General features: G+C 34.5%; 1 protein-coding gene across 3 annotated transcripts in view; it reads right to left on the bottom strand.

The window, feature by feature from the left end:
• Positions 1-25,929, bottom strand: part of LOC149065784 (histone-lysine N-methyltransferase 2C-like) — a 385,748-nt gene that overhangs the window by 80,073 nt on the left and 279,746 nt on the right. For all 3 annotated transcript variants that reach the window (XM_089253606.1, XM_089253607.1, XM_089253608.1), the window contains 5 exons: positions 25,362-25,668; positions 14,380-14,528; positions 11,553-11,664; positions 8,983-9,294; positions 5,610-5,774 (listed from right to left, as the gene is read on the bottom strand). In XM_089253606.1, coding sequence (XP_089109732.1) covers positions 5,610-5,774; positions 8,983-9,294; positions 11,553-11,664; positions 14,380-14,528; positions 25,362-25,668 — 1,045 coding nt within the window. The remainder of the gene's footprint in view (positions 1-5,609; positions 5,775-8,982; positions 9,295-11,552; positions 11,665-14,379; positions 14,529-25,361; positions 25,669-25,929) is intronic.

Below are 25,929 nucleotides of genomic sequence, written 5' to 3'. Positions count from 1 at the left end.
CAAAATTTCCTGGGGGGGGGGGGGGAATTCAGACATCAGGTCGACACAGTGACTAAAAAATTGCAGGCTGATAGCAGCCCAAAATGTTTGGAATTTATAACAGCATATCTGTTAACATGAAAGAGCATCTCTATGTCATGAAAAAGTCAAAAGAAGCATTATTTTGGACCTTTTTCTTCGGGTGAAAATTTTTTGGCACCTAAAAAACTCATTCTGCATTCTGATGCCCTTTTTTTAGATTTGTCCAGCCCTGAAGACCATTTAGATCAGTGGTTCTGAACTTAGGGTGCTGCAAAGCATTTTTGGGGATGCAGCATAAAATTATGTGGCCAAACACTAACAAAACATGTAAACTAATTCAGAAAAATCAAAATTATGAAAAAAATACAATTTTTTCAGTTTTTAAAAAAATATGAATCATGCAGACATTTTGACACCTCATGTTTTAACTTCCAGTTGCAGAAATGTGACACAAAATTCTTGTTGCAAAAGTTCCTTTTTCAATTAACGATCATACTTGTTTTCCATCTCAATATAGGAAAAATACAAATACCAAAAATATTTTGTGATTTGTTTGCATTTGTAAGTGTTGTTATTAGCATGCACATTTAGATTTGATACTGTCATGAGCATGCCTTAGGAAAAACGTCAGAAAGTATCAAACAAACATATATGCATGTTGTTGTTCCCATCAACACAAGTTAGGAACATAAAAAAACTTATTAAATCTTTTTCTCTCAAATTCCTGAAAATAATAAGACATATCTCGTATTAATTCAGTTTTTGAATTCAATTTTGAAAAAAGAAATCAAAACTAACTATTAATCAGAGTCAAAAAGGAAATTAAATATATAATGTGAAGTATAAAATATTATGTACGAGTACAAAAATAATATGGAAGAATTTATAAAAATTAGTTAATAGAAATGAAAACTATATTTCATAAAAAATAGAAAACATTATCCAAGAAGGTCTAGGAAGGTAAATCGCACTGCAATGGGTGTGTAGGATGGAAAAAAAGTTAATTATTAATCTGGATCATACATCATTGTGTTCTGTAGAAGCCTGGTGTTCCATGAGAGCTTTTTTAGGGATATGTAGAACATCAATGCATCCAGCTTCTCAAGCATCGTAATTATTGCATAATTACTTCATAATTTCTCTCTAGCAAATGAATAAATGTTAAAATTGGAATTCATATTATTTTTCGTGTGGTTCATTGAGTGAAAAAGATTTAGTATTTTAAGAGCAGCAAAACAAAAACTTTTTTAAAAAATGTTTTATTGACCCTTGGCACTTGATAAATATTTCTATATCTAGATGATGTCCTATTACTTTTCATTGTTAGCCATGCTATATGTAATTTTTACACTTACAAATTTTATAATCCTATATATATAGATTTGTCTTATGTTAAGAGAGTGACAGTCTATTGTTGTTAGAGCTAGTACTTGTTATTATAGACTTTATTTTATTGTACGTGTTATTTAATCCTTGTATATTTATATCATATGCCCCACCCCAGCCACAAATTCTATATGTTATTAGTGAACAAATCCATGCATAAAATGTCTTTTAGAAAGTTATCAATTGTGTTTTTGAGTTTATATAGGATTGCACTATATAGATTTAAATTTTAACTTTTTTCACACTGCAAATTCCATTTTAGATCATCCTGTATTATAATTCCTAAATAGTTATAAACTCTTTCTATTTCTTGACAATTACATTGTAGGTTCAATTGGTATAAACAATGGTTATGTATTTTTATATGTATATCAGTTTCGTGATTAATGTCTTTAGTTTTTAAGCATATGTATTTAGTTTTTTGAGTGTTAATTTTAATGGTGTTAATCTTAAGTAAGTCTTCTTCAACCTTATTTTCAAGAGCTACCATTTCTGAATCTTCAACATATAGGCTTGTGTCATCTATGAATGAGATTAATTAACCGTTTAACTTCATTTTACATAAATCATTAATATAAACCAAAAATAATAATGGCCCAAGGACTGATCCTTGTAGAACTCTTTTCATTACATTTTAGAATGTGCTGATTTCACTATTTATTATGACAGCTTGTTTCCTGTTATAGCAATATGTTTTAAACCAATTTAATACATTACCTTGTATGCCTGCTGAGAAGGTTTTTGTTAGAATATCTAAATCAACTTAATAGAATGCTCATTTTTAGTCTAAGAAAACTGTAATGGAATATTTGTAGTTATTAAATCCATTGTTTAAATTATTACTTAATTCAATGACAGTCATTTCTGTGTTTGTTGTTTTAGAAGGTTAGGTGTATTGGTTAGGTGCAAAAAAGTATTTGTTATTCAAAAAGCTGATAAGTTGTTTTTAATACATTTTTCTATTATTTTTGAAAAAACTGGAAGAATGGATATTGGTCTATAATTCACCAGATCATTTATATTACCTGCTTTATAAATTGGGTGTGGAAGAGCATATTTTAATTTGTCATAAAGTAATCCATTTGTTATTGATGTGTCAACAATGTTTTTATTAATATCAAGGTGATAAAAAAGATGATTTTAAGCATTTTAGGGGTATCCACTAGGGGGGCATTTTATCGTATCCACTTGCTTTATTATCTTTTATGTTATTATTCCTTTTAATGTTTCATTACAAGTTTCCGAGTGAAACAGAGCAGTTTGTAATTTCTCTTCGGTGTCATCTAAATTTCTTCTAATAAAGTCATTATTAAAACCTTCAGCCATATCTTTAAGATCTTGAAATTCTGGTAGGGTGTTTTGTTTCACATTTTCAAGGGTGGGAAGTGTCAAAGTCCATTTTGGATCAGATATTTATAAATTGGAACAGTGAAACTAACTTACAAGAATATTTTTGTTAACCCCCTTCCCCCTTCAAAATAAAACAACTGCACTGTCTTTTGTTATCTTTGTTAATTTTTTTTTTATACTGAGAAAGAAATTGTTTCAAAATGGGAGAGAATTTCAGAAGAATCAACACAATGTTTGGCAATTCAGCACTCGTTATTTGGCAAAATTGGCGATTTGACTCTCATTATTTGGCAATATTGGCAATTTAAAGCTTGCTATTCAGCAAAGTTTCTAAATTCGCATTCGTAATTCGACAGACATGCTGTTTTTTCACTCCCAGAATGAAAATTTTTTTTTCACAAAACATCAGGATTTGATGCAAGGATGATCGACGACAGTAATTTCTGCTACTTCCAGTGGCGACTTTTTTTTTTTTTAATGGAAACTGACTCACATTTGCACTTTAAAGCCGAAAGACCACTCCTAACCATCTTCAGTTGCACGATCACAGATATTATCAGGGTTTCGCGATGGAAAGCCCGATGAGGGGCTGATAGTTTCAATAAGGAGATAGTTTAAGTACAGTGGAATAAAACACACTTTTTTGGGAAGAATCGTTTCGTGGCAAGCAGGAAAACATTTTTTTTTTTGGCATCCTTTCGAAAATTCTGGCCATAAATATAGCAAAATTTGCTATTTGGCACAGAAATATACGAAAATACACTATTGGAGCAGGATGGCACAAGATGTTAATTTTGGCACAGTGCAGGGCAATTGACACAGAGTTCCCATCCCTCACATTTTTATTCCATATGTTATCATTGATGCATTTCCATTGTAGACTTTTGTTTTTTTCACATGCATCAAACATATCTTTAATATATTTTTGTCTTGTGTTTTTAATAATTTTTTTTTTTTTAATTTGTTATAATTTTTATATTCATTCTCATAGGATATATGGTGGATATATATACATATGGGTGCTTCTTATGTTTTCTATATTTTCTTTGATATTCATTTTTTCTATAATTTCTTTACTTATCCATTCTTTTTACATACTTTTTATTATTATTTTTTAACCTTTTTGGTCCAAAGACCAGAATTTAGAGTCAAAACACACATCCATGAGACCCTTGTGTTTATTTTGGACACATTCCTCATCCAAGATACTTTTTAAACTTATGTGAGAAATAAAATATTTTCAATTTTTTATAATTTATTACCGTTATTTGCTGATTTAACTCTTTTTTTTTTTCCTCTTATTTACCTTTTCAAAATATTTATATATCCTATTATTGGGTAGTGGTCAGTTATGTGTGTTTTATTACATATGTTAAATTTCTGAGCTGTATTTTTTGTTCTGTAGAAGACCCGATCAAGGCACGTTTTAGTTCCAGTAGTCTCTCTCATGTTTTCTTGTATGCTTAAAAAGCCATTTATTAACATTATTCCAGGTATTGTGTGATTTTTCCCTATCTTTACTATATAAATTATTGATATCTCCAATTATGAAACTTTTTATTATGAATTGTAGAGTTGAACTCAATTGCCTTTGTGACTTCTTGAACTTTCTTCTCCAGTTCTTTTTGTCTCTCCAACCTTTTGGTTTGTAGCTTCTTCTATAATATCCCTCATCTCTAGTTTGAGATCACCCATGGTTTATTCGATCTTACTGAGTCTGTCATGAAGTTGATCCTCCTTGGCTGTCCTCACATTTTTTACAAATGTAGTAATTTTTCCTTTTTTCTGAACTTCGATTCTGTGACCCCTGTACAGACTGGATGTTAATACTGCTTGCACATTTTGCAATAGAAAAATTCAATAACGAGGCTTTTGCACTTCTCACATGTCAAATTTTCCATTTCGTGTGAATTTCTATTCTGCTTCAGTTGTTGTTTTTTCGATTTTTGTTTATTTAAGGTCAATTTGTTGCAAATTTTTAGTTATTATTTTCTCATAGATGGCAGCACATCTTTTTTCATAAACACATTTACTATTTTTTAACCCCATTTTTTTTGTTCTCATAACTCTTTAAATTACCATTTTACATTTATTTATTTCAACAGCATTTTTATTCATTTTTGGGGAATTTTTCTTTTAGTTTTTAAATTATTATTTTTTTTACAGTATTTAAGATCTTTTGTCTGCACTGCTTACCCTTTTCCATGTTTGCAGCCTCTTTCAACTTTGTCACATTTTCTTCCAAGGTACTTCTGCCCTGCCACAAATCCCCTTTTATTTGTTTGTCAACCTTGGTTCCTGCTTTACATATTCCAGAAATAACTCTTCAAATATTTTTTTTTTTTCATATGGAGGTTTCGGATAGAAGGTACAACTACAATTATTGCACATAGTGAGGAGCTAGAATTGGTAGTATTGGATTTCACTACGAGGGTTATAGAAGCAACTAGTGCTGACTAAATTTCTTCACTTTCATAAGTTGATAAAGCCAATGGAAAAAGGCACATGGCAAGTGTAATTCATTGGGTTCCAATGGTGTGATTATATCAGTATTTTAAAGCTATTTTTCCAAGTGGTCCCTATTGCTGCTACAAGCACTTGAATTAGAATATATTTTGATGAAAATAATTTTATAAGTTCTATTATATTTCACTATCACTACTTGCTATGTGTGTGACTTAGTTTTCTATACAAAAATTTATACAAGCTTCAGATCATTATTTCTTTAATTAAAATGAAAAAGATCATCGGTCATATCATTGTGAAACAGCGTGATAATGATAAACAAGTAAATAAATTTATCAAATAAAATAAATCAAAAGTATGAAAAATACATAATTCTGATGTATGACCTTTTGGTAAAGATGGAAATTCTTGACTGTAGAATCCTCTATATGGAGGCGATGGAGGTAGTGCCAAAATGGGAGGAGCATGTTCTTTTCCATAAGGATAATAAGAATATATATCACTTTGATTTGGCAAGAGAGCATTCCCATAGGTGCCCTTCAATTGATTTTCTGAAAGTGAAAAAAAAATGCTGCAGCCACAGAAGTTTTCTGATCTTGTTTCAAAAAGGATAAACCTTTAATATAATAGCATAAATAATAATAACCTTTTTGATAAAAAAAAGCATTTCAAATGACATCAGTCACATCATCAATATCTCAAAATTCTAAAACTAAAAAAAGAAATATGAATATTTGTATTATGGTGGTTCCTTGTAATAAAACACCTTATGCAGTATGAAATTATTTTAGCTGCTGCAGCCAATTCATACCCAATTCAATAATTTGTTGTCCTTGTTGCTCTGTTACTGAACATTTTTAGTTTTTGCTAAAGGCTCAGTTACTCTGAACGAGTTTATTAGATATTCCACAGAAAGTAAAGCAACAAACTAGTGATCATGTTGCAGCCAGTGCAACAAGGCCAATCACACACACACCTAGTTAATTTACCAACTTGCTTGTTGCAAGTTGCTTGATGCTTTTAGGTTTAACCTAAATCAAACATGGATGAAGTGAGATTAGTTGAGTTGCAAAACGATATTTTGGGAATTCAATTAGGCATTCCTATATGAACATAAAACATACAGATATGATTGTGATCACGGTCACAACTAGCAGGGTGAGAGGGAGGCCGGCAGGTCTTTGGTGCCATTACTGCCAGACCAGAGAAGGCATAAATTTCACCCATTAATATCAACTTCAACATTACAAGAAGGCCAGTGCTGGACAAATCTATTGCCCAACGGGCCAGGGAAATGTAAATATCTTGACCAGGCAGATATTTTTGTCATACGCGAGCATATAAAATATTTGTCAATGCAAATTTTTGGACGTTTCTCCAGCCCTGAAAGGGGTGCCAAAATGTCTGGCTGCCCCAGCTGACTAAGCATCTAGTTGCGGCCGTCTCACCATGATTTCTGAACACTGCAATATGCATGCAAAGGCATGCAGAGCAGAGGTCATGGGCAGAGATATGAGATGGATAGGGAGGCATTGCCCCCTCCAATCAAAGGTAGAGCCAACTGATCTAATGTATATGTGTATATATGAATTGACATCATCATTATGCCCCCCTCCGCCTATGCCAGAGGTACTGCAAGATCATTCAAGAATGGCGCAAAATATTATGAGATTAGAATTAGTCAAACCTCGCTGTAGTGATCCCGGATATAGTGAACTCTTGGTTAAAGTGAACTTTTTCAGTGGTACCAACTGAACACCTATTTAACTAATGCTATTTTAAATGCTTATAGTGAACTTCTGAGAAAATGAAAGTCAGCTTATAGTGAACTGAAATGCCTCTTCGGCTAATTTTTTCAGTTTTCAATGTTAAGCACACATATTAGGATCCCAAAAGAAGGAATTCCTTGACTTCCATGTCAAATCCCACTCTGTGGCCCTCCCCGCTTTTTCTAGGAATCCACTGGTCCACTAAAACAGTGTTCCTCAACCGCTGAACCCTGACATATTCGAACCGGGCCACGAGTCATTCATTTTTTCATTTTTATTCATTTATTTCCCATTACTCCTATGTATGGATAGGTCTTCTGATCACAAAAAAGAAATCAACCGAGCTGCAGGCTTACAAAGGTTAAGAACAACTACACTACAAGACCCCACTCTTTTCAAACCACCCCTTGAAAAATCGGAGCAATAGTGGAACAGACCTAGAGGCATCTGATGTCCCTTCCTTTCTATCTCCTGCCACTGTCTTCATAGCTGTATGACCGCTTCAGAGTAAACCATAGTTTTCCAAACTGTTTGTTCCGTCTCCTTTTTTTTTTTTTTTTGAGAGTAAAGGCTTTTATTTGTATGAATAAAATACATACAATAACATAACAGAAACAGCACACAAACTGAATACAAGGGTATGATCTCCCAAGGGACCTATGTCTGTCCAGGGCAGATCCATGAAAATAACACCAAAATGTTGTTTTCAGAAACATTTTCTCTCATCGCCCCCAACTCAAGTGAACCTACACAATAATATGTTATACTCGAAGCTTTTATTGCCCCCACACAATTCTATCGCCCAAAAGAGGGTGATATTGTCCACTTTGAGAAACCTTTGACTAAACAGTCATTTTGCCATTTCAGCAGTATCTTTAAAAAAAATTGGTAAAAATGTTGAATTCCATTAAGAGGAAAGCATTTTCAATTGATGATAAAATAAAAATAATCAAACGTATTGAAGATGGAGCCAATCAATCGGCAATATGCAAGGAATTTCCCTTAGAAAAATTGCAGCCTGATCATCGCTGCTCACGAAAAAAAATCTGGATGGAGCAAAGAAGCTTCTGTCTGAATTGAAAGCAACTGCAAACATTCTGAATACTTTTTTTTACAGAAAATGTGGAAAAAAACTGAAGATTCTTTCCTAATCGTCGATAAGAAAATTGAAGAGTTTTACTTAAAATGTATTCAAATCAAAAATCGAAATGTATTCAATCAAAAATAATAAATTTTTCTATAGGATGTAAAAATAAAAGTAATACTACTTCAAAGTTTTCCCTTTCTAATATTTGATTAATTGTTTATTTAAGTGATTAATAATTCATTAGTAAATTGTGTGTGTTATCAAAGTGAATGTTTCCAACAAAACCACCATCAAATGCTAAAAGATATAAATGTTTCAACAAATTTGGATATAGTGAACCTTGGTTATTGTGAACTTTTTATTAGGTCCACAGATGGTTCACTATAACAGGGTTCGACTGTATATTGAAAATAGTGAGTGGTTTGCGATTCCCTAATAGGGCCTTGCAGCACCTTTGGATGCACTTGTTGGATGAACATAGAGATATTTGCAGTTGGCTATCTTAAATAAAAATATAGGATTCACATTATGAAACTGGATGCCATGACATACTAAGACAGGACTTCACAAATTGGGAAAAAAATTCTAAAAAAAACATTTGGCTGGCACACAAGGTTCTTTTTTTTTTGTCAAATCAAGCTCTATGTCATCATGTTTTATGACACAAAAGTTATCTGGGTTTTTGTGAGCTTGCTGGTGAACTTTTGTGCGATTGCTAAACTAAATGTTAAAACAAAGAATGAATCATTCGATTCTGTGATATTTTTCTAATTTTACTAGGAGAAATTTTTTTTTTCTTTGTATGTAGACACTCTGTAAATATTTATAACATTCTCAGAGTATTTTAGATGTTTTGTGACTATTAGAAGACTTTTTGCTGACAAAAAAAAGCTGCATACATACCTTTAGCATTTAGATCACCTGCACCAGACACAGGAAGTATATTGAAATTAGGTTTTATGTTTGGCTCCAATATTCTAAGTGGAGGTAAACTGGTCAATTGGTTCATCAGACTTTCAAGAGGTGTGCCACTACTATCCTCAGACTTTGACAAAGAACTCCTTTGACACTTCTTTTTTATAGGCGATACATCTTTTCCTTCATTCTTTTTCTTTTTAGGCCTTTTGCGTTTTACTGCTTTAGATTTCCCATCAACTTGCATTGGTGGAAAAGGTGGTGGAGTGGGTTCTCTCTCCAGCTGAGCTCTGCGTATATCTATATGATGAGAGAAATTTTATCACATAAACTAAGAAATCTCACAGCTTTAAAAACGCTTGTGATTCACAAAGATAAATATATAACAAAAACTACAGTCGAACCCGCTTATAACAAAGTCAGAAAAAACAGCAACAATGCTTGATTATATGCGAACTTCATTATATCCATACTGGCTTAAAGTTTAAGCGAAAGTATGTGTTTAAGCAAAATAAAAACATAATTTGAATGCACAATACACATTTTTGATAATATAAGCATCCATAAAATAGAGATTAAGCTAATCAAAACAAGTCAAAATTTTAACTAAAATTGTATGTAATTAAATACACAAACAAAAATATTCATTTATTTTTCATCATAATACGATTGTGGACGTTAATAAGGCCGTCTTAGGAGCATCATGGGCACCTGGGCAAAGTGAATTTTCTGAGGCCCCTAACTGGCTGGAAATGCTTACCCACCAATTTAGATGCTTAATCTCAAAAATTTCAACCAGATCTCATTATCTGCCAGGTGCCCCTGGGCAGTGTCCGGGTAGGACCATGGGTTGAGACAGCACTGCACGTTGAACATTTTGCACTAAAATCATTTTTGCCTGATAAACATGCAAAATGTAACGCTTTTTCTTTAGCCAAGAGCCTGGTTACTGGAATTTTTGTTCCTTTATTTTCAAACAAGAACTCTCATTTAAAAAGAGCTATGAATCTTCTCTTGTAGATATATTTTCGGAAAAGAGAAAATTCAACTGCCCCTGCGGGGAATCAAACCCACGTCCTTTCAGCCTAGTGGTCTAGGAAAGTGAAAGGATGTGGGTTTGCTTCCCCACATGGGCAGTTTAATTTTCTCTTTCCAAAATATATGTTCGCAACAGCCAGCTGTTGAAAACCTTTGTATGGATAGCGAAGAGTGACATCATCCTCGGATAAGTCGCCATCTGGTGGCATTGCCAACAATTATGAGCTTTGCCCTGAGATAGGTCTGACCGTCTATGTACAGTGCACACGAGCTCCAAGGAAAGATTGAGATATTCATTGCCTCTGTAGTCTAGTGGCCTACGGCATTCACCTGGAAAGTGCAAGGACATGGGTTCGATTCCCTGCAGGGGCAGTTGAATTTTCTCTCTTTCCAAAATATATCTTTGCATCAGCCAGCTGTTGAAAAACTTTGTATAGATAGCGGAGTGACATCATCCTCGGACAATAACCATGTTTTAATTTTTTCTTCATAAATTCTAATCCCTTTCATATTTCCCCTCTCATATTCTTTTGCATAATAGTCATAAGAAAAATATGACAGCTTATGTAAAAAGCAAACATTTTACAATTATTTACCTTTAAAATTAACAAATGTTTATCAAATTCAGTATATAATGTCATGAGATATCAACATTTTACACTGAAATGAGAGTAAAAGAAATCTCTAGCAGGAAGAATAAACCCTAAAAAATGAGGAAAGTTGGGATCAGCAGAAAATCAAAATGAAAATAAATCCAGTTTAAAGTGCTGGTTACAGCATTGTTGTTTTACAACTGATAAGTTGAAGGTACTGTTTAATAGCATCACAGCTCCAATTCATTTGGGTCTTTACAGTGCTGCTTCTAGTCCAGATAGTCTTCCACATAGAAGCAAAATGAGTGAGATATAAGGAAAAATGTATATATAGTTCCAGAAACATATATACTTTAAAACTCTCCAGCAAATTTACACAACTCTTTCTAAAGATGATTTATAGCAAAAGTTTCCCTTTCTAAATTTGCTTCTCTTCTTTGAAAAAATTATCATTCTCACATAAAATACTTTTTTATGCCCTATGAAAATGAAAATTTCTATATCAATGGAAAAGCAATAAATACAGTGGTACAACAAGTTACAAGTGCATCTTCTTACCAGCATTCCAAATTAAAAATAGTATTCAATAAAAATGTGTCAATTTGCAAGCAAATATTCTATAATGAGCTTTAAACATATGGGAAAGGATCATTTGACAAATTTATACTAATGGCATTGAACAAGCCAACAGTGATTAATGGCCTGTGTAATATGTTTGCCTTTTTAGCAAAACTACTTCAATTCTCAGTAAAGATTAATCAATTGGCCTTTTTGTACTGGTCAGCTGGTTTATTTATACAAGCATCAATATTATGCAGATGTGGTTGACTTCCATTATTTCAAACATGAAAATTTTTTCAAAATACAATTCTTTTTATGATACAACTAAATTCAGTACCCCTGCTTTAAAATAAATCATACCATTACCAAGGTAAGATGGTTTCTTCAGCTTCATTTCATCAGACTTCTTATTTGAATGGTCTTTCTCGCACTCATCAATATGATTGTCAGAAGATTTTATATCTTCTTTCTTCACATCCTAAGAATAAATATCATAGTATTTTCCAAGCTAGAATCTGAATTTTTAAGAGATTGTCAATTATGATATTGATATCAAGAGATCTAATTGTCATCGAAGAAAGCCTCACCATGTTAGGTGAACTATTTGACCTTATAGCCTACCTTACTATATGTAATAGTAAGGTAAGTTATAAGCATAAGGTCAGATCAAATCAATATTTAGCAGTAGAGGACAATAAATTTAAGTGACTAAAAAAAAATTCTCTCACATTCATTCATTAATTATAAATTACAAAGTTGCACACACAGTTTATGAACAGCATGATCAGACATTGTTTTTCACTTAAACTCTTCCTGCACAACAATGAGATATCTCGGCCTACAGGATAGAAGAAATACAATTGAGCTCTCTCCATTTCTTTCCCTTATAAGATGCTTCACTGGGAACAATTAGATTAGATTTTTTTTTTCTACCTAAGCATTACTTTTCTTTCTAGCTATAGTCTGACAAGTAAAACGAATATAGTATCACATATCATCCCTTTTTTGCCAGTAACATGCATATACAGATTTAAAAAAAATTGGAAATGACATTTGAATGTTTACTTTACCCTCACAATTAATCTGTTCTGTTTTCCTAAAATGGAACATGGCAAAAACAATGTGTTTTTATAGAGGATATGCATTCACATTTCTGATAAAACCTCAATAGCAAAATAAGTGATCCAACCAGCTGATAAACACAAAAAGTGAAAATTTTTACATTCATGTCCCTGGCATAAGGAGGAGGGGAAACGATGTAAAGGGAAAGGGTAGCTTGGGGAAGAGAAAGGAAAACCTGTTCATCCATTTTTTTTCCAAATTTATTTCCTAAATTAGCAAAGACACCAGAGCTTCTCAGATACAGGGTGATCAGCGAATAAGCCCTTATTTCAAAATTAAATATCTCTACAACAAAGATCAATAGAATTATGCAGTAAACGGTACGCTTATTAGCAAAACTGTAAGAATGTTGTACAGAAATTTTGAAAATTTAGTTACAAAAACTGTTAACAGATGGCGCTCTGCACTGAAAACTCTTTCTCTGAAAGGAGTCTAAAACAAAAAAAATAATAAAGTCAAGAAGTCTTTGCAATCAGAACACAATTTTTTCAAAATGTTCACAGTTCGTAACAATGAGGTGGCGTAACCGAACAATGAAATTTGACATCACGTCTTGCAATGTCTCAACGGAAATGGAATCACATGCAACACCAATCAACGATTCAAGCTCATCCAGAGTAGCGGGATTGTTTCGATAGACAGTGTCTTTCAATGCACCCCACAGAAAGAAGTCACAAGGAGTCAGATCGGGAGAATATGGAGGCCAATCTATTCCTGTGTCAGTAAATTTTAGATAATCTAACGCAATTACTCTATTCCCAAAGTATTCATGAAGAAAGCGAAAAACTTTATCTGTTCGATGTGGTCGAGCCCCATCTTGCATGAACCAGTCGATACCTGGTTGATCCTCCAACGCTAGATGTGTGCTGACAAATTGTTCCAAAATTGTAACGTAAAATTCAGTAGTAATCGTTTCTCGAGCGAAGAAGGGGCCGATAATGCCTCTGGCGCGTACCGCAGCCCATGCAGTAACTTTAGGCGAATGCAGTGGTTTCTCTTCACACAAATGAGGATTTTCGGAACCCCAAAATCTCCAGTTTTGTTTATTTACGAATCCATTCAAGTGAAAATGTGCTTCATCTGTGAACCAGATGCAGCCCACATCAAAACCTTCGTTGTCAATCATTGTGAGAATCTGATTCGCAAAGTCAACCTTTGTCGAACAGCTTTCATGGGTAAGGCCTGATAACTTTGGATTTTGTATGGAAACATCCGTAGGCTGTTTCTCAATATTTTTTGCGTGCTCGTGTACTTCAAACCAGTCTCTGATGCAATTCTTCGGATGCTTTTCCTAGGATTTTGCTGAACAATTCCAGAAACTTTGGCTGCATTTTCAGGAGTGACTACAGTTTACCTAGGCCCAACATTTGCCTTTCGATCATCATCCATGCTGCCAGTCCGTTCAAATTTGGCGAAGAGCATGCGAATGGTTTTCGCATCGGGTCCAACTGGAACATTGAATCGGTTTTGGAAACTGCGCCTTGTTGCCGTAGGACTGTGTTCTAATCTGTGATATTCCAGTACCAAAAAAACACGTTCAATGGAATACATTATTTTAATTTCTACACACTAGCCTCTTTTCACTATCCAACAGTCGTACTGATCGCTTTAGACTTCAAAGCACGTTTTAAAAGTTATTTATAGGTATCATTCCAATTACAGCGCCATCTGTTAACAGTTTTGTAACTAAGTTTTCGAAATTTCTGTACAACATTTTTACAGTTTTGCTAATAAACGTACCGTTTACCGGTTTACCGCATAATACTATTGATCTTTGTTGTAGAGATATTTAATTTTGAAATAAGGGCTTATTCGCTGATCACCCTGTATATTGCTGGTACTTCAACTATAAATCATCAAAATTTATTGCCAAAAGCCTGTATGCAAAAGGGTTGTTTCTTCAAAAAAAAAAGTAAGTATCTTCTAAAGTTCTTTCAAGTAAGTGTCATTTCTAAAAATGTTTCACAGTAATCACAAACTTTCATATTAATCTAATCACCTGAGATAAGTTCGAAATCCTAAGAGAATTTACAGCACAAAATGAAAATATAAACTCTGAAAATAAACATACAGTAAGCGTTTCCTGTTTTCTGGAAGTTTCTGCTGATGGACAATTTTGTAGTAATTGCTTCAGAAGCACATTTTGTTTTCCCTGATCTTGATCATTTTCAAGAACATGAGATTTTTTAGTCAAACTCTCTAATTCTTCATCTGATGATGCTGTAAAAAAAATGAAACAAATCTCAATACCAATAAGAAAAAAAAACCAGTCAGATTTCTGTATAGCATTATACATGGGCACTGAACAAAAAGAGACTTAATAAGTAGGGTGACTTACTGATGAGCAAGTTATATTATTAGCTAATTATGCTATCAGAGATCTTTAAAAACTAGTGTTGTAGGGGTAATGATTTAAAAGCAATGGACATTATACTGAGGTCGTACACACACTGTAATGCGTAATTATCCACATCATCACCATTCATCAAAATAAATTTCATGCATAGCGTCCAAGTTAGCAAATGTTACAAAATTCATTATAATACTTATTAAAATCATTTTTAAATAATTAATCATATATTATAAAATCAAGGAAAACAATATTTTTTCTTTATTATATTATGCCGAGGCGAACTCAGAGAGAAAGGTCCTCTTGTCTCCACTGGGACTTGAAGCCCTGCCCTCTTGCAAACTGGTCAAGTATTCTATCATCTACACCACTGGAGACATGTTTTTTCACACAAAAAAGCTGGGGCCAACAATACCACCTGGGGGCTATTTTCTATAGTTAAGAGAAGCTATTAATGGCTCTACTTCAGCACCCCATGCTACAGTGCAAGAAATAAGGAAGGCAGGGTCGTGTCTGCAATGGTGTGGAAGGTAACATGCTTGACCAGTTTGCAAGACGGCATGGGGTCAAGTCTCAGCGGAGACCAAATGCAATTCTTTCTGTGTTCACCTTGGCATAATATCCAGAAAATAACTGTTTCCTTGACATCTTGGGCTGACGAGGGTCGCAAAGTGATATCTTTGAAAAGTTTTGAAAAAATTACAACCAATTCTACTCATTTAAATGTGCACAGAAATATAAAAAAAAATCCAACTGAATTATTATGGGTCACTTTAAAAAATATTTAATTTAAATATTTTTAACAACAGAGGCCGAGAATGAATTTAAAAAATCCTGCAACCCTATAGTAATGTCATTCAAGCAACACATGATCAAGTGCAGCACAAAAAAAGAAAGAAAAAAGATGAGAGCTAGAGAGAGTGTAAATAAGTATTTTATAGATATTTGTCAAAAAGCGCAAGAGATGACAAGTCACCAACTGTTGTAATTTTTAATACTGCTTCGGCTTTAATAATTACACTCTACCACTAATTTTTTTTTGTTTTTATGTGTTTCTGGGTAAGATGAATGCAATTGAATTTTTTCATAATTTTTTTGGGGATGACACCTAGGACCCTTTCCTTGTGAGAAAAAAGCTGTCTATATTATAAAATGTTGAAGCAAAATTTTTTTGCTGATTGAGTACAGATATAATGGACTCTCAGAAGATCATAGAAAATATTCATTATAAACAATGCCCACAATAAGAATTAAAGTTTAACAATTCAGATTATGGATGAGTGAATTCAATCATGTTCACTCATTCATAAAAAGATCCATAAAATTTTATTAACCAGGAAATGGAAATATATATAACTTTATTTTGCATAGTTTACTTCATGACTAATTCACAAATCAAAATTTACAGAGCCCGGAAATTATCATGGCAGTCTGTATTACTGAGTTTGAAAAAATAAATGCACATTGTCAAAAACTTATTACCAGTCAAAATTAAATGGTAAATTTTAATGCCCCTATCTCATTCCTTAATAATCATATATAATATCAGACAAATTTTCTAATACTTACAACATTTTGAATGAAAGATCTTAGGCCATCTACCTTTATTTTTATCAAAAATTTTGTTACATCACCACCTCAAGTTAACAAAGAAATCCTGCATGATCCCAACAGCATTATTCCCTCTAATTTTTATTTTACACGTGTGAACATGTTTTTTCTGTGCACCAAATGACACACACAATATACCACATCTACCTGAAAGGTATTTCGTGATTTTCTATGCGAGGAAGCATTTTCAGCAAGTACCGATGTGTGTGTGTGTGTGTAGCTTAGAGAGATCAGTGCCTAACATTTTTGAACTGAAGTCAGTTCAACAAAATGATTAAGGGTAATATAAAAATCTACTCAAAATTTTCAAAACCGAGATAAAAATCTAGATTCAAAAGATTTTCTCAGATAACTCAAGATGGGTGGGCAAGATGGTCATCTGAAGAGGTGGTTTTAGTATCATGCCTGTTGTGAATATTACTAACTGAAAAAGTGACTGACAGATCACAGCACAGGCTTCATCTCCAAGAAGGTTTTTGTATATTGTAAGATGAGCAGTTGACATTGGGACTCCAATGGCGCCCATTGTATTGTATAGCCACCCTGTATGATTATGTGCTAATAAATCTAGTAATTAGCAATTTCAAGAGTTATTTAACAATGCCTATATTATTTGCTCGAAAAAATGACTAGAATGTAGAATGGAGGTGTGCCTTCAAATAGAGGTGACAGATTGTGGAGATTTTTTTTCCCTGTAAAGGCAACTAACAAGTTGAATGTAAATGTTTCAAAAGCTGAACAGCACTTCAATGCTGCAAAACTGTTTGGATAATGTCCTGCAAAAAAAAGAAAAAAATTATCTCTGCTAAGAATCGGTCTGGCTGAAAAAAAACCCTGAATTTTGCATATGATCTTAAATATTAGTCCAATAATTCTCTGGAGTTGTGGGCCCCAGCTTTATGCTATTTTGATCTAATGGTATAAAGTAAATGCAAGGCAGGATTACCAAAGATCTAATAATTGTAACTACTGCAGTATATTCACTTAAACTCATGGTTGGAGATTGCTGATGGCATTAAGATGTTTCAGCAGATGTACAATCTACGGCTGTAAAGTTAAACTTCTTGAGAATCTTTTTTGAGTATTGAACTCTGTTCAACAAAATGATAAGGGTAGAGGTGGCACAGAATGGAAGTGGCTTTAGTATCATGCCTGTTGTGAATATTAATAACTGATTGTGAATTAATAACGGCTTGATCTTAAGCGAGACTATTGGATTGTATGGTATAACTACTCTTTCATTGAGTGGCTTCTCAGTAATATTTTCCAAAGTGGTTTCTCTTGCTGGTTTCGTAAATTTTCTACTCATTTCGTTAACAATCTTGGTGTTGAACTCCATGTCTTCAAGTTCACGGTCTAATGTGTTTCGATCTTAGCAAATGTTAAATGCTCTTGCGACATATAAGGTAGGTACAAAATGCTGAGTTTCTGTTGCATGGGATGGCAAGATCCAAAATGAGGTGGTAATGAGAACAAGAAAGGCTTACGATAGACCAAGGTTTGAAATTTGATTTTTGTTTAGTTACTAGTATGTCCAAGAAAGGCAGTTCATTATTTGTTTCAAATTCAGCTGTAAATTGAACATGAGGGTCTATATCATTCATAATGAGTAGCAATTGCTCCAAGTCATCTTTGCAACCATCCCAAAGCACAAAGGTATCATCCACATATCGCCTATAAAATGAAAAGGGCACGATGTTCAATAGCTTCCGTTCAAACTCATCCATATATATATCACACAAAATAGGAGAGATGGGATTTCCCATTACTAGGCCATCAGTCTGGGTGTAAAACCTACCATCAAAACTGAAAGCTGTTTGTAAGACACGTGTATGTGAGATTGTATATATCCTCTACTTCAAGCTGTGAGAAATTGTGTGTTTTAAGATGTTGTTCTAGAAATTAAATACTATCCCAGTTATGGGAATGTTAGTCAACATTGAGACTATGTCAAAAGATACTATGTTAAGCTGCTTGGGTTCAACTGTACGTATGATATGAGCAAAGCTTGACGCATTTCTGTGTTATTATTTGATTTAGTGAGTGGCAAGAGAATGGGAACAAGGAATTTAGTGATGTTATATGAAGCTGTACCCATGTTAGAGACTACTACTAAACCAAACATGCACCTCGTCCATATTCCTTTGCAGAACTTCACGCATTGGTACATGTTGGAATGTGTGTGTATGTATAGTGAACCTTCTGTGAAGTTTGTTTCTGTGTAATGCTTGTTATGTGTAGTGCTGCCATTTGCAATCAATTTAAAAAAAATTAAACTATACGGGACGGAGAAATAATGAGTGTTTATGCTCTTTGGGTAGGCCATAGATCCAGGACGAAATGGCATTTGATGGAATAACGCTCTTTTTTACGTGATTGGGAAGAGAGACACTTGATTTTACCACCTCTTTCAATTTTCTCAGTGGGAATCGGATGGATTTTTCTTCACTTCTTTATGTGGGCCACTCGCAATGTGTGATAATATTAATTATGAGTATTGCTCTTTAAGCATTACCACAATTTGACCCACTTTACCTGCTCTAGAAATCATGATATTTTTGTCACCTTGTAGTTTCTTAGTGCTTTTACGTTCATCCTGTGAATAATCAAATGAGAACTTCTTATTGCTCATCTGATTGTTATGCACTGAAATGTTGGATAAAAGGTATCTCAGGGTGTCTTTTTGTTCGGGTTTGATCTTACTACGTGAAATCGACTTCTCTATAGGAGCAATAATGTTAACTGGGTTGAGTTTACGTTTGTTACAGAAGTCAAGTCCCAGTTCTAGAGCTTTAATTTGCATACTTGTTAATTGATTGCCTGTTAAATTAACTATTTTAGATTGTTGACAGATAGGGGAAACTGTATTAGCTACTAATTTAAGGATATTTCTATATTATGAGGGTGCCCTGATAGCATTAGGACTCTTTCACAGTACGCCAGAATGAATTTTGCTCTAAGCTAGGGTAGAATGGAAAAGCATGGTGAAAGCCCTCACATTGAGATGCTTCTAAATGGAACAAATACAAACATTCCTAGACGGAGCCTAGTACACTCCTGAGATCTTGTTTAAGGCCATGAAGTAGGATATGTTTACTACAATTAAGTGCTTTACTTACATGAGGGGTTTTCCCTAGCGAACAACATAGTCAAAAACATACATCCAGGCCTTCACAAATAAATCGGTAAACGACAGTAAATCAACACCACCAATTGCATTGGCATGACTTAAATTCATTATGAGAGAGAATTTAAAGAAAATTCAAATAGACCAATTGGATAGCTCCATTTCGCAAGCAGCCAATCAGGTTGTTGCAAAAGACTTACATGCAGGCTCTTCGCTTCATTCTTGCTACAACGTTTGACTTGAACAGACCTATTAATTTTTCGCTGAGCAACCGAGATTGAAGATTTGGTACTCAATCCAAGTGGGAAACTTGGTCAGTGTGATACACTTATCTTCGGAAAATGAAACCCATAGCGTGTCGAAATGCATTAAGAATTTTTTAGTATTTTCTGGCATTTGCCTTATTCGTTAACAATTTCTTCAGTATTATTAGAAAAAGTCATCTACTCTTCCATGATTGCATATATTCATTGGAAATGTCCCTAAGTGCCACTGAATGTTTTGATTAAAGCCTCTAACAAAACTCAGGTTGTAGAGGTCTAAGAAGGGGGTTGAGGAACATAAATATATTTTTTTTTTATCAAACAGTAATCTCACAGTCTATGCATCTTAACAGCATTTACAAGCAAAACTGGTCTGTTGATATAATGGTTAATAGTAAAAGACATCAAATGTTTAAAAAAGTCAGCTACCACAACACAAATGAGAAAACATCTAGCAAGCATCTTAGTATATTTATTTGATTCAATACTCAGAATAGGCCAGGTAGATATTGCTACAAAAGGGTATCCAACAAGAAACTAATTGTACAGAAAATAGTACTGGACTATGTTGACAAAAACATTTCTTTTCTACCTTTTTTGTGATTGCATCAATGTGGATTGTTCCGTTGGTCTTTTCTTTCTTATCTCAGCTTCATGAGTTTTTTTTTCTTATCATTGTCAGAGCCACTTGGCTGATATAAAAGATCATTGTTATTATACTTGGTATAAAAGATTTATTTTTTTCTACTTCCAGAAATTCACTCAGACAAGTTTTCAAAAGTGTTTATTAATTATTGGAAATTAGCCCATTAATTCGAAACTAAGCACAATGTACATCATAAGTGTTGTATTTTATTGTGCTGTGCTCATTTTTTAGCTACCTTACCACACACCAACTCTGGTCATATATCACCATACGACAATTTCCAACCAGTGGAGTTAGGCATCATCCATGAGTGGTCGCTCCAGGCTCGGTAGGTAAACAGGGTGTCTACCAAATAACAAAAGCAAAATTCTGTGACAATTCGGGACTTTTCTGTTATCTTTTTTCATTCACAGGGTTCCCACTCAAAACAAATTAGAAAAGTAGGATTGGGGAAGGGTACCCCCTTAGACAACATAACTATGGCATAATTTAAAAAAAAACCCATAAAATTTTTAAATTATTTTTTTCATAGCACACTATTTCAGTACCCTATCAGATTGACTCAAGCCAAAGCAAAATGACAGAAACTACTTGGTTACAAAAAATTTTTTTTGGTCACAATAGGGTCTTAGCAACCACAGATAATTCTTTTCTGCTCACAATATATATATTATATTCTTTTTTGGGAGTCTTCCACAGTCCAGTCTGTCAACTCTCTTTGCAATAAACACGGCAAATTATGAAGATATGGAAGTTTTTTTAAGAATGACACTCTTTCGATACCACTTCCAAAAGCAAAATGTGTAAATTACAAGGTCTGATATAAATAAGTCAAGGTGGACCAGATGGTTTTACTGACTTATATCCCTCATGGGACTGAGCCTGGGCCACAATTGGTCTTACTGCGTTGTCCATCCCTCTTAAAAAGGATTTGTTTAAATTTTAGTGGTCAATGCCAGTGTAATCATTTTCACAAATGAAGCGCTTTCATTTATAGCTCTTTAACTTGAGCATTGTAAATATTGTTTGTGCCTCTGCATGCCCTAAAAATACAGAAGAAAATTGAATGCTATTAGGTATCATCAAAGTCACAAAACCTAGAATAGGTCTATGCACCCAACTGCTTTGTTAGGCAAACTGTTGTTTCACTTATACAAAAATGTGCACCATAATTTTGAATAATGAATGTTGTCAGTTACTGTCCAAGGCCATGAAATAGTAAATACAAAATTATTTTTTTTCAACCAGGCAGAAGTTTTTAATGACTACTGTACTTGTAGAAACCTCAAACCAGGCCCTTAGCCATAAATTTTCTTGGGGGGGGGGGGAGACGAAAGTGATAGAACCAAAGATTTTGCCATCTTTTCCCTTTTTTTCAGTCATTTCTTCACTTCCTGGGGAGTGAAGTCCCCTCCCCTCACTACAGCTTTGCCTCAAACTGAGCAAATGAAAGATTACTAAACCACCAAATGGTCCACATACACCACGCCCCGAAATAACCTTAAAAATAATACAATTTCTGCTTTGACAGAATCATTAATTGCAATCTACTACATTTGTATTATTTGGCATTATGACCATGATTCTCTTTTCAATTAAAATCAATTATATAAATTTTGTTAAAAAAAGTAGGACAAAAAGTGGGACATTTTACCATTTTACCAAAAAGTAGGAAAAATGACAGCCCTGCATTAGACAAAATCAGCCATGCAAGACAGTTTTCTTACATCAGTTGTTCCTAAACTGTGAGAAGCGACCACCTGGGGGGGGGGGAGGGGGGTTAATAAAATAGAGGGTCTTAATGAAAGGGGGAACGCAAGTAAATTAACAAAAAAAAAGACCTGAATTTTCTATCAAATTTTTAAAAACTTTTAAATTTAAAGTTGTTTTAAATACAATGCCCCATAGAAACTGGACCCTAAGGGCTCAAGCCACATAAGCCTCCCCCCTGCAAAAGCATAAGTGGATACAGGTTGTTTCCCTAACAAGGAGGGACTAATATCCACCTTTTGCTCTTCTGCCTATGCCAATAATTTTTTTAATCGGGGGGGGGGGGAGAAAGAGAGATTGTCTTCATTGCCCCCCTCCCCATAGTCCCACCCATGGCTTTAATCATTTTTGCGAAATCACCTAAGCCCTCTGGTTATCATGAATATTCAATGCAATCCATTCCTGCATACACCCTTGCGATTCGTATATACGTGTAACATTACCTTGGGCCCCCCCCCCCCGCGGAATATTCCTAGATCTAGTCATTTTGAAATCTTTTTATTTACCTTTAATTCACCTCCGAGAATCGGTCCGCTGTAGATTTTCGCCAATCGACTGCCATTGTTTACATATCAGTATTGCAAGATTTCATGTCGTATTTTTATTCTGAATATTTATGCAAATAGCACTTGCCTTTCCACAGATCCTTGCCTTTCATAAGATCACGCATCCTGATTTGATGGTGAAGCAGGGGATGCTGGGAATAGCCCTTTAAATAGCGGCAGTATGCTGGAAATGTCGCAAATATACCGAATCACCAATGCACTGAACTGCTAAGGCATTTCACCTGGTTGGGTGCATGCCGGACATCACCTTTTGCATCATCATGAACCGTTGATTGGGTACCAGACTTACGCACGGCTCCGCCTGGTTGCCGATCGCCTCTACCAACATCATGTGCTAATTCTGGTCGTCAGATTTCTTCACGTGGCTGCTACGTTACTGATCGAATTTGAATACATCGATTCTACTGGTACGGAAGTTCGTCGGAGATGCCATTGACAGCCCACTCCCCGATGGCATCATCGAGTGATGGTTGGGACGTACCTCTCAATTGAATCGTGTGACTCTTGTGACAGTGGTCCGATGCAATGTAATTGATGAGACCGACACTTTTTCTAGAAACTCTGTTGCTAAAAGAACTTTAACCTTCATCAATGTTTTTGTCGTATCAGTTTCTTAGCCACCTACAACAAAACTTTAAAGAGCAAACTCCGTGGGCGCACCCCGCTCGTTGAAAACGCGTCCTGCGAATGCAAAACTACTGAACACACTATTCATCAATATTAAGCCTTGTGCAAAACAGCAGCCTTGCGCTGCGATGCATGGCAATAGTGGGCTCAAAACAGAGCAACAGACCCGAACGTCGTTGAATGGAGCAAGGTGTGATTGATCGAACAGTTTGTTGTCGGTTCTACGATCGGCACCAACTGTCGAAATCGACGCGCATCACCAGACAGGGATGAGCATTAGAAGAAAACGCTGTCTTGATAGAATGTGCATGAATGAGCCCATTTCTTTACTGATTGCATTAACACGTGCAGGCAAAGTGTATTAGCGCAGGTAAAATGAAAAATTAGAGAGAAGAAACGTTTTTATATACGAGAGCCAAAACCATTGTTTAAGGGTACAAACATAGTCCAGCTGATTTTCTAATTGGAAGGGAAGCACGGTAGAGGGCTGATCCAGCCCAGGAACATTAAATGAGTTAATTCTCATTTTTGTTTTTTCTCGCTATAAATTCACTATACAGGGCCCGTAAAAGATTTGGCTCGAGCCCACCAAAGATCTCAGCTTAGGGGGTCCTACTGCAAGATGTGGAGCCACTAGACCAGTGTTTCTTAACCTTTGGAATCCAGCAGGTTTATATATTTTTCCCTGATTGGAAGGCCTGGGCATACACAAAATTAATGGGAAATAAATGGGTAAAAATGAAGCAATAAACCATTCATAAAGACCCGCTAAAGATCCAACAGCCCTGCTCCACGATGTGGGGGGAAGATCATGTCCTTTCTACAGAAAACCAATATTGTCCCCAAGAGGACTCCCTACTGCCATGGTCTATTAAAGTCCCCTCCCCTCTAGGAATTATCACATGATACTGAGAACACTGTTTTAGGGGGAATATTACAGATGTTGAAAAGTCCAGACAAGCAAAGAAAGAAAAGTTATTTATTGTTCGTCCAGTCTAAATAGCTTTTTGCCCCACCCACATAATGTCTGCCCCAGTGTAGGGTGGCTATGTATTGGCATTGTTCTTTTCTGTTGCTACTCACCCATCCATTCCTCAGGGGCAGAAAAAAAGAACGAATAAAACCTGAGAGAAAAGAAAGAAATATTGAATGCCACGGCTTTCAAAAAGCCTAGATTTTAGGGAAAAAGTAAAAAAAAAAAATCTCTGGAGAATAAAAAACATTTGTGACCTTCACTCAAACTTTGTGACTTTTTCAAGACTTCCGTGACCTTTTTCTCATTCTGTGACTTTCCTGGGACTTCATGACTTTCCAGTGATGGTAGACACCCTGGTAAAGAACTGATTTCTGATGTTTTTGCCCAGGTTTGAACCCGTGGACCTTAACGGTAAACTTTGTAATGGAAGTCGAGAAATTAACCACTGTGCCACTTAGGCACTAATCTTAATTTTTTAGCAAACTCTAGTCTAGATACTCTCCTGTTTGATGGAAAGCAATGTTTTCAAAAATGATGTGTTGAGTAATTTAATATGGAATACTACAAGTATCACCTGAGTTAAGCATGAATATCTTTTCAAGACGGAACATTTTGGAAGATAGAAGAGGAAAGGTCTTGGATTAATGTGTACCCTGATGTCTATTTCAGATCCCTTACTCCATAATATATTTAATGATTTCATATATTACCCCCTCCCTCAAATATAATTTTTTATAAATACCATTTTCTGGGACATGAGATTTACTTTTAAATGTCATACATGTGTCAATGTAATAACAAGAATCCAAATTTTATAAAAATACAGAGTTTAGGTCCCAATCATTTTTTAACCCTCCAGCTGGAGGCAACGTGAATATTGCATTTCATGTATTCTATAAAATTTTAGAGGGTATGCTTTTATTGCATTCTACGTACATGGCAGATGAAAATAGCCTACAATATTGTACTGAAAAATTTAAAAGCCACCCACAGTTGGAGGGTTAAAATAGAAAAATAATATTAAAATAGAAATATATATATATATATATATATAAAATGGTATTTCCATAAAATACCCGCACTTCCTACACGTTTTCTTTAAAAAATAAATAAATACCTTCATTGCTCTGCTTTTGTTCTTGGATTGGAGGAATATTCATACTATCTACATTATCAGAAAAATGAACAATTTCTTTTTTAACTTCAGTCAAAAGAACTTGATTTTCAATCTCCTCATTTTTACGCTCAACTTTTATATCTTTTACACTGTGAGTGTCAGAAATTTCAATGGCATCGGACACTGGGAATTTTGCATTATTTAAACCTCTGCCACTTTCTTGAGAAATTTTTGAGTCAGTAGGACTTGTCTTTGGTGTATCAATACTTGTTCTTTCACTCTCTTCAGCTGTACAAGTTGCAACTGTCTGAAAGATAAGAACCATAGAAGAGAATAACAGAAAAAGAAAAAAATTAATTTAAAAAAATTTATAGAAGTTAGTTTATAAATCTGAGTATTTTGAGATACAAAAGACTATTTCCAAAATCAGCTAATTAATAAAAATGAAACCTGAAGAGTGTATATTTTGTGACTAAACAGTGCTTCGACACTAGAAGGACCAAGCTGGTCATTCTGACACATTTCCCATCTTCTTTCTCCATTTTTATAATGAACCAATTTGTTTAGA

The sequence above is a fragment of the Pholcus phalangioides genome, unplaced genomic scaffold (genome assembly GCF_987345545.1).
Source record: "Pholcus phalangioides strain wild (caught in Gottingen) unplaced genomic scaffold, Ppha-v1.0 ptg000039l_1, whole genome shotgun sequence".
Lineage (NCBI taxonomy): Eukaryota > Metazoa > Arthropoda > Arachnida > Araneae > Pholcidae > Pholcus > Pholcus phalangioides.
This window is presented reverse-complemented; position numbering and strand designations above follow the sequence as displayed.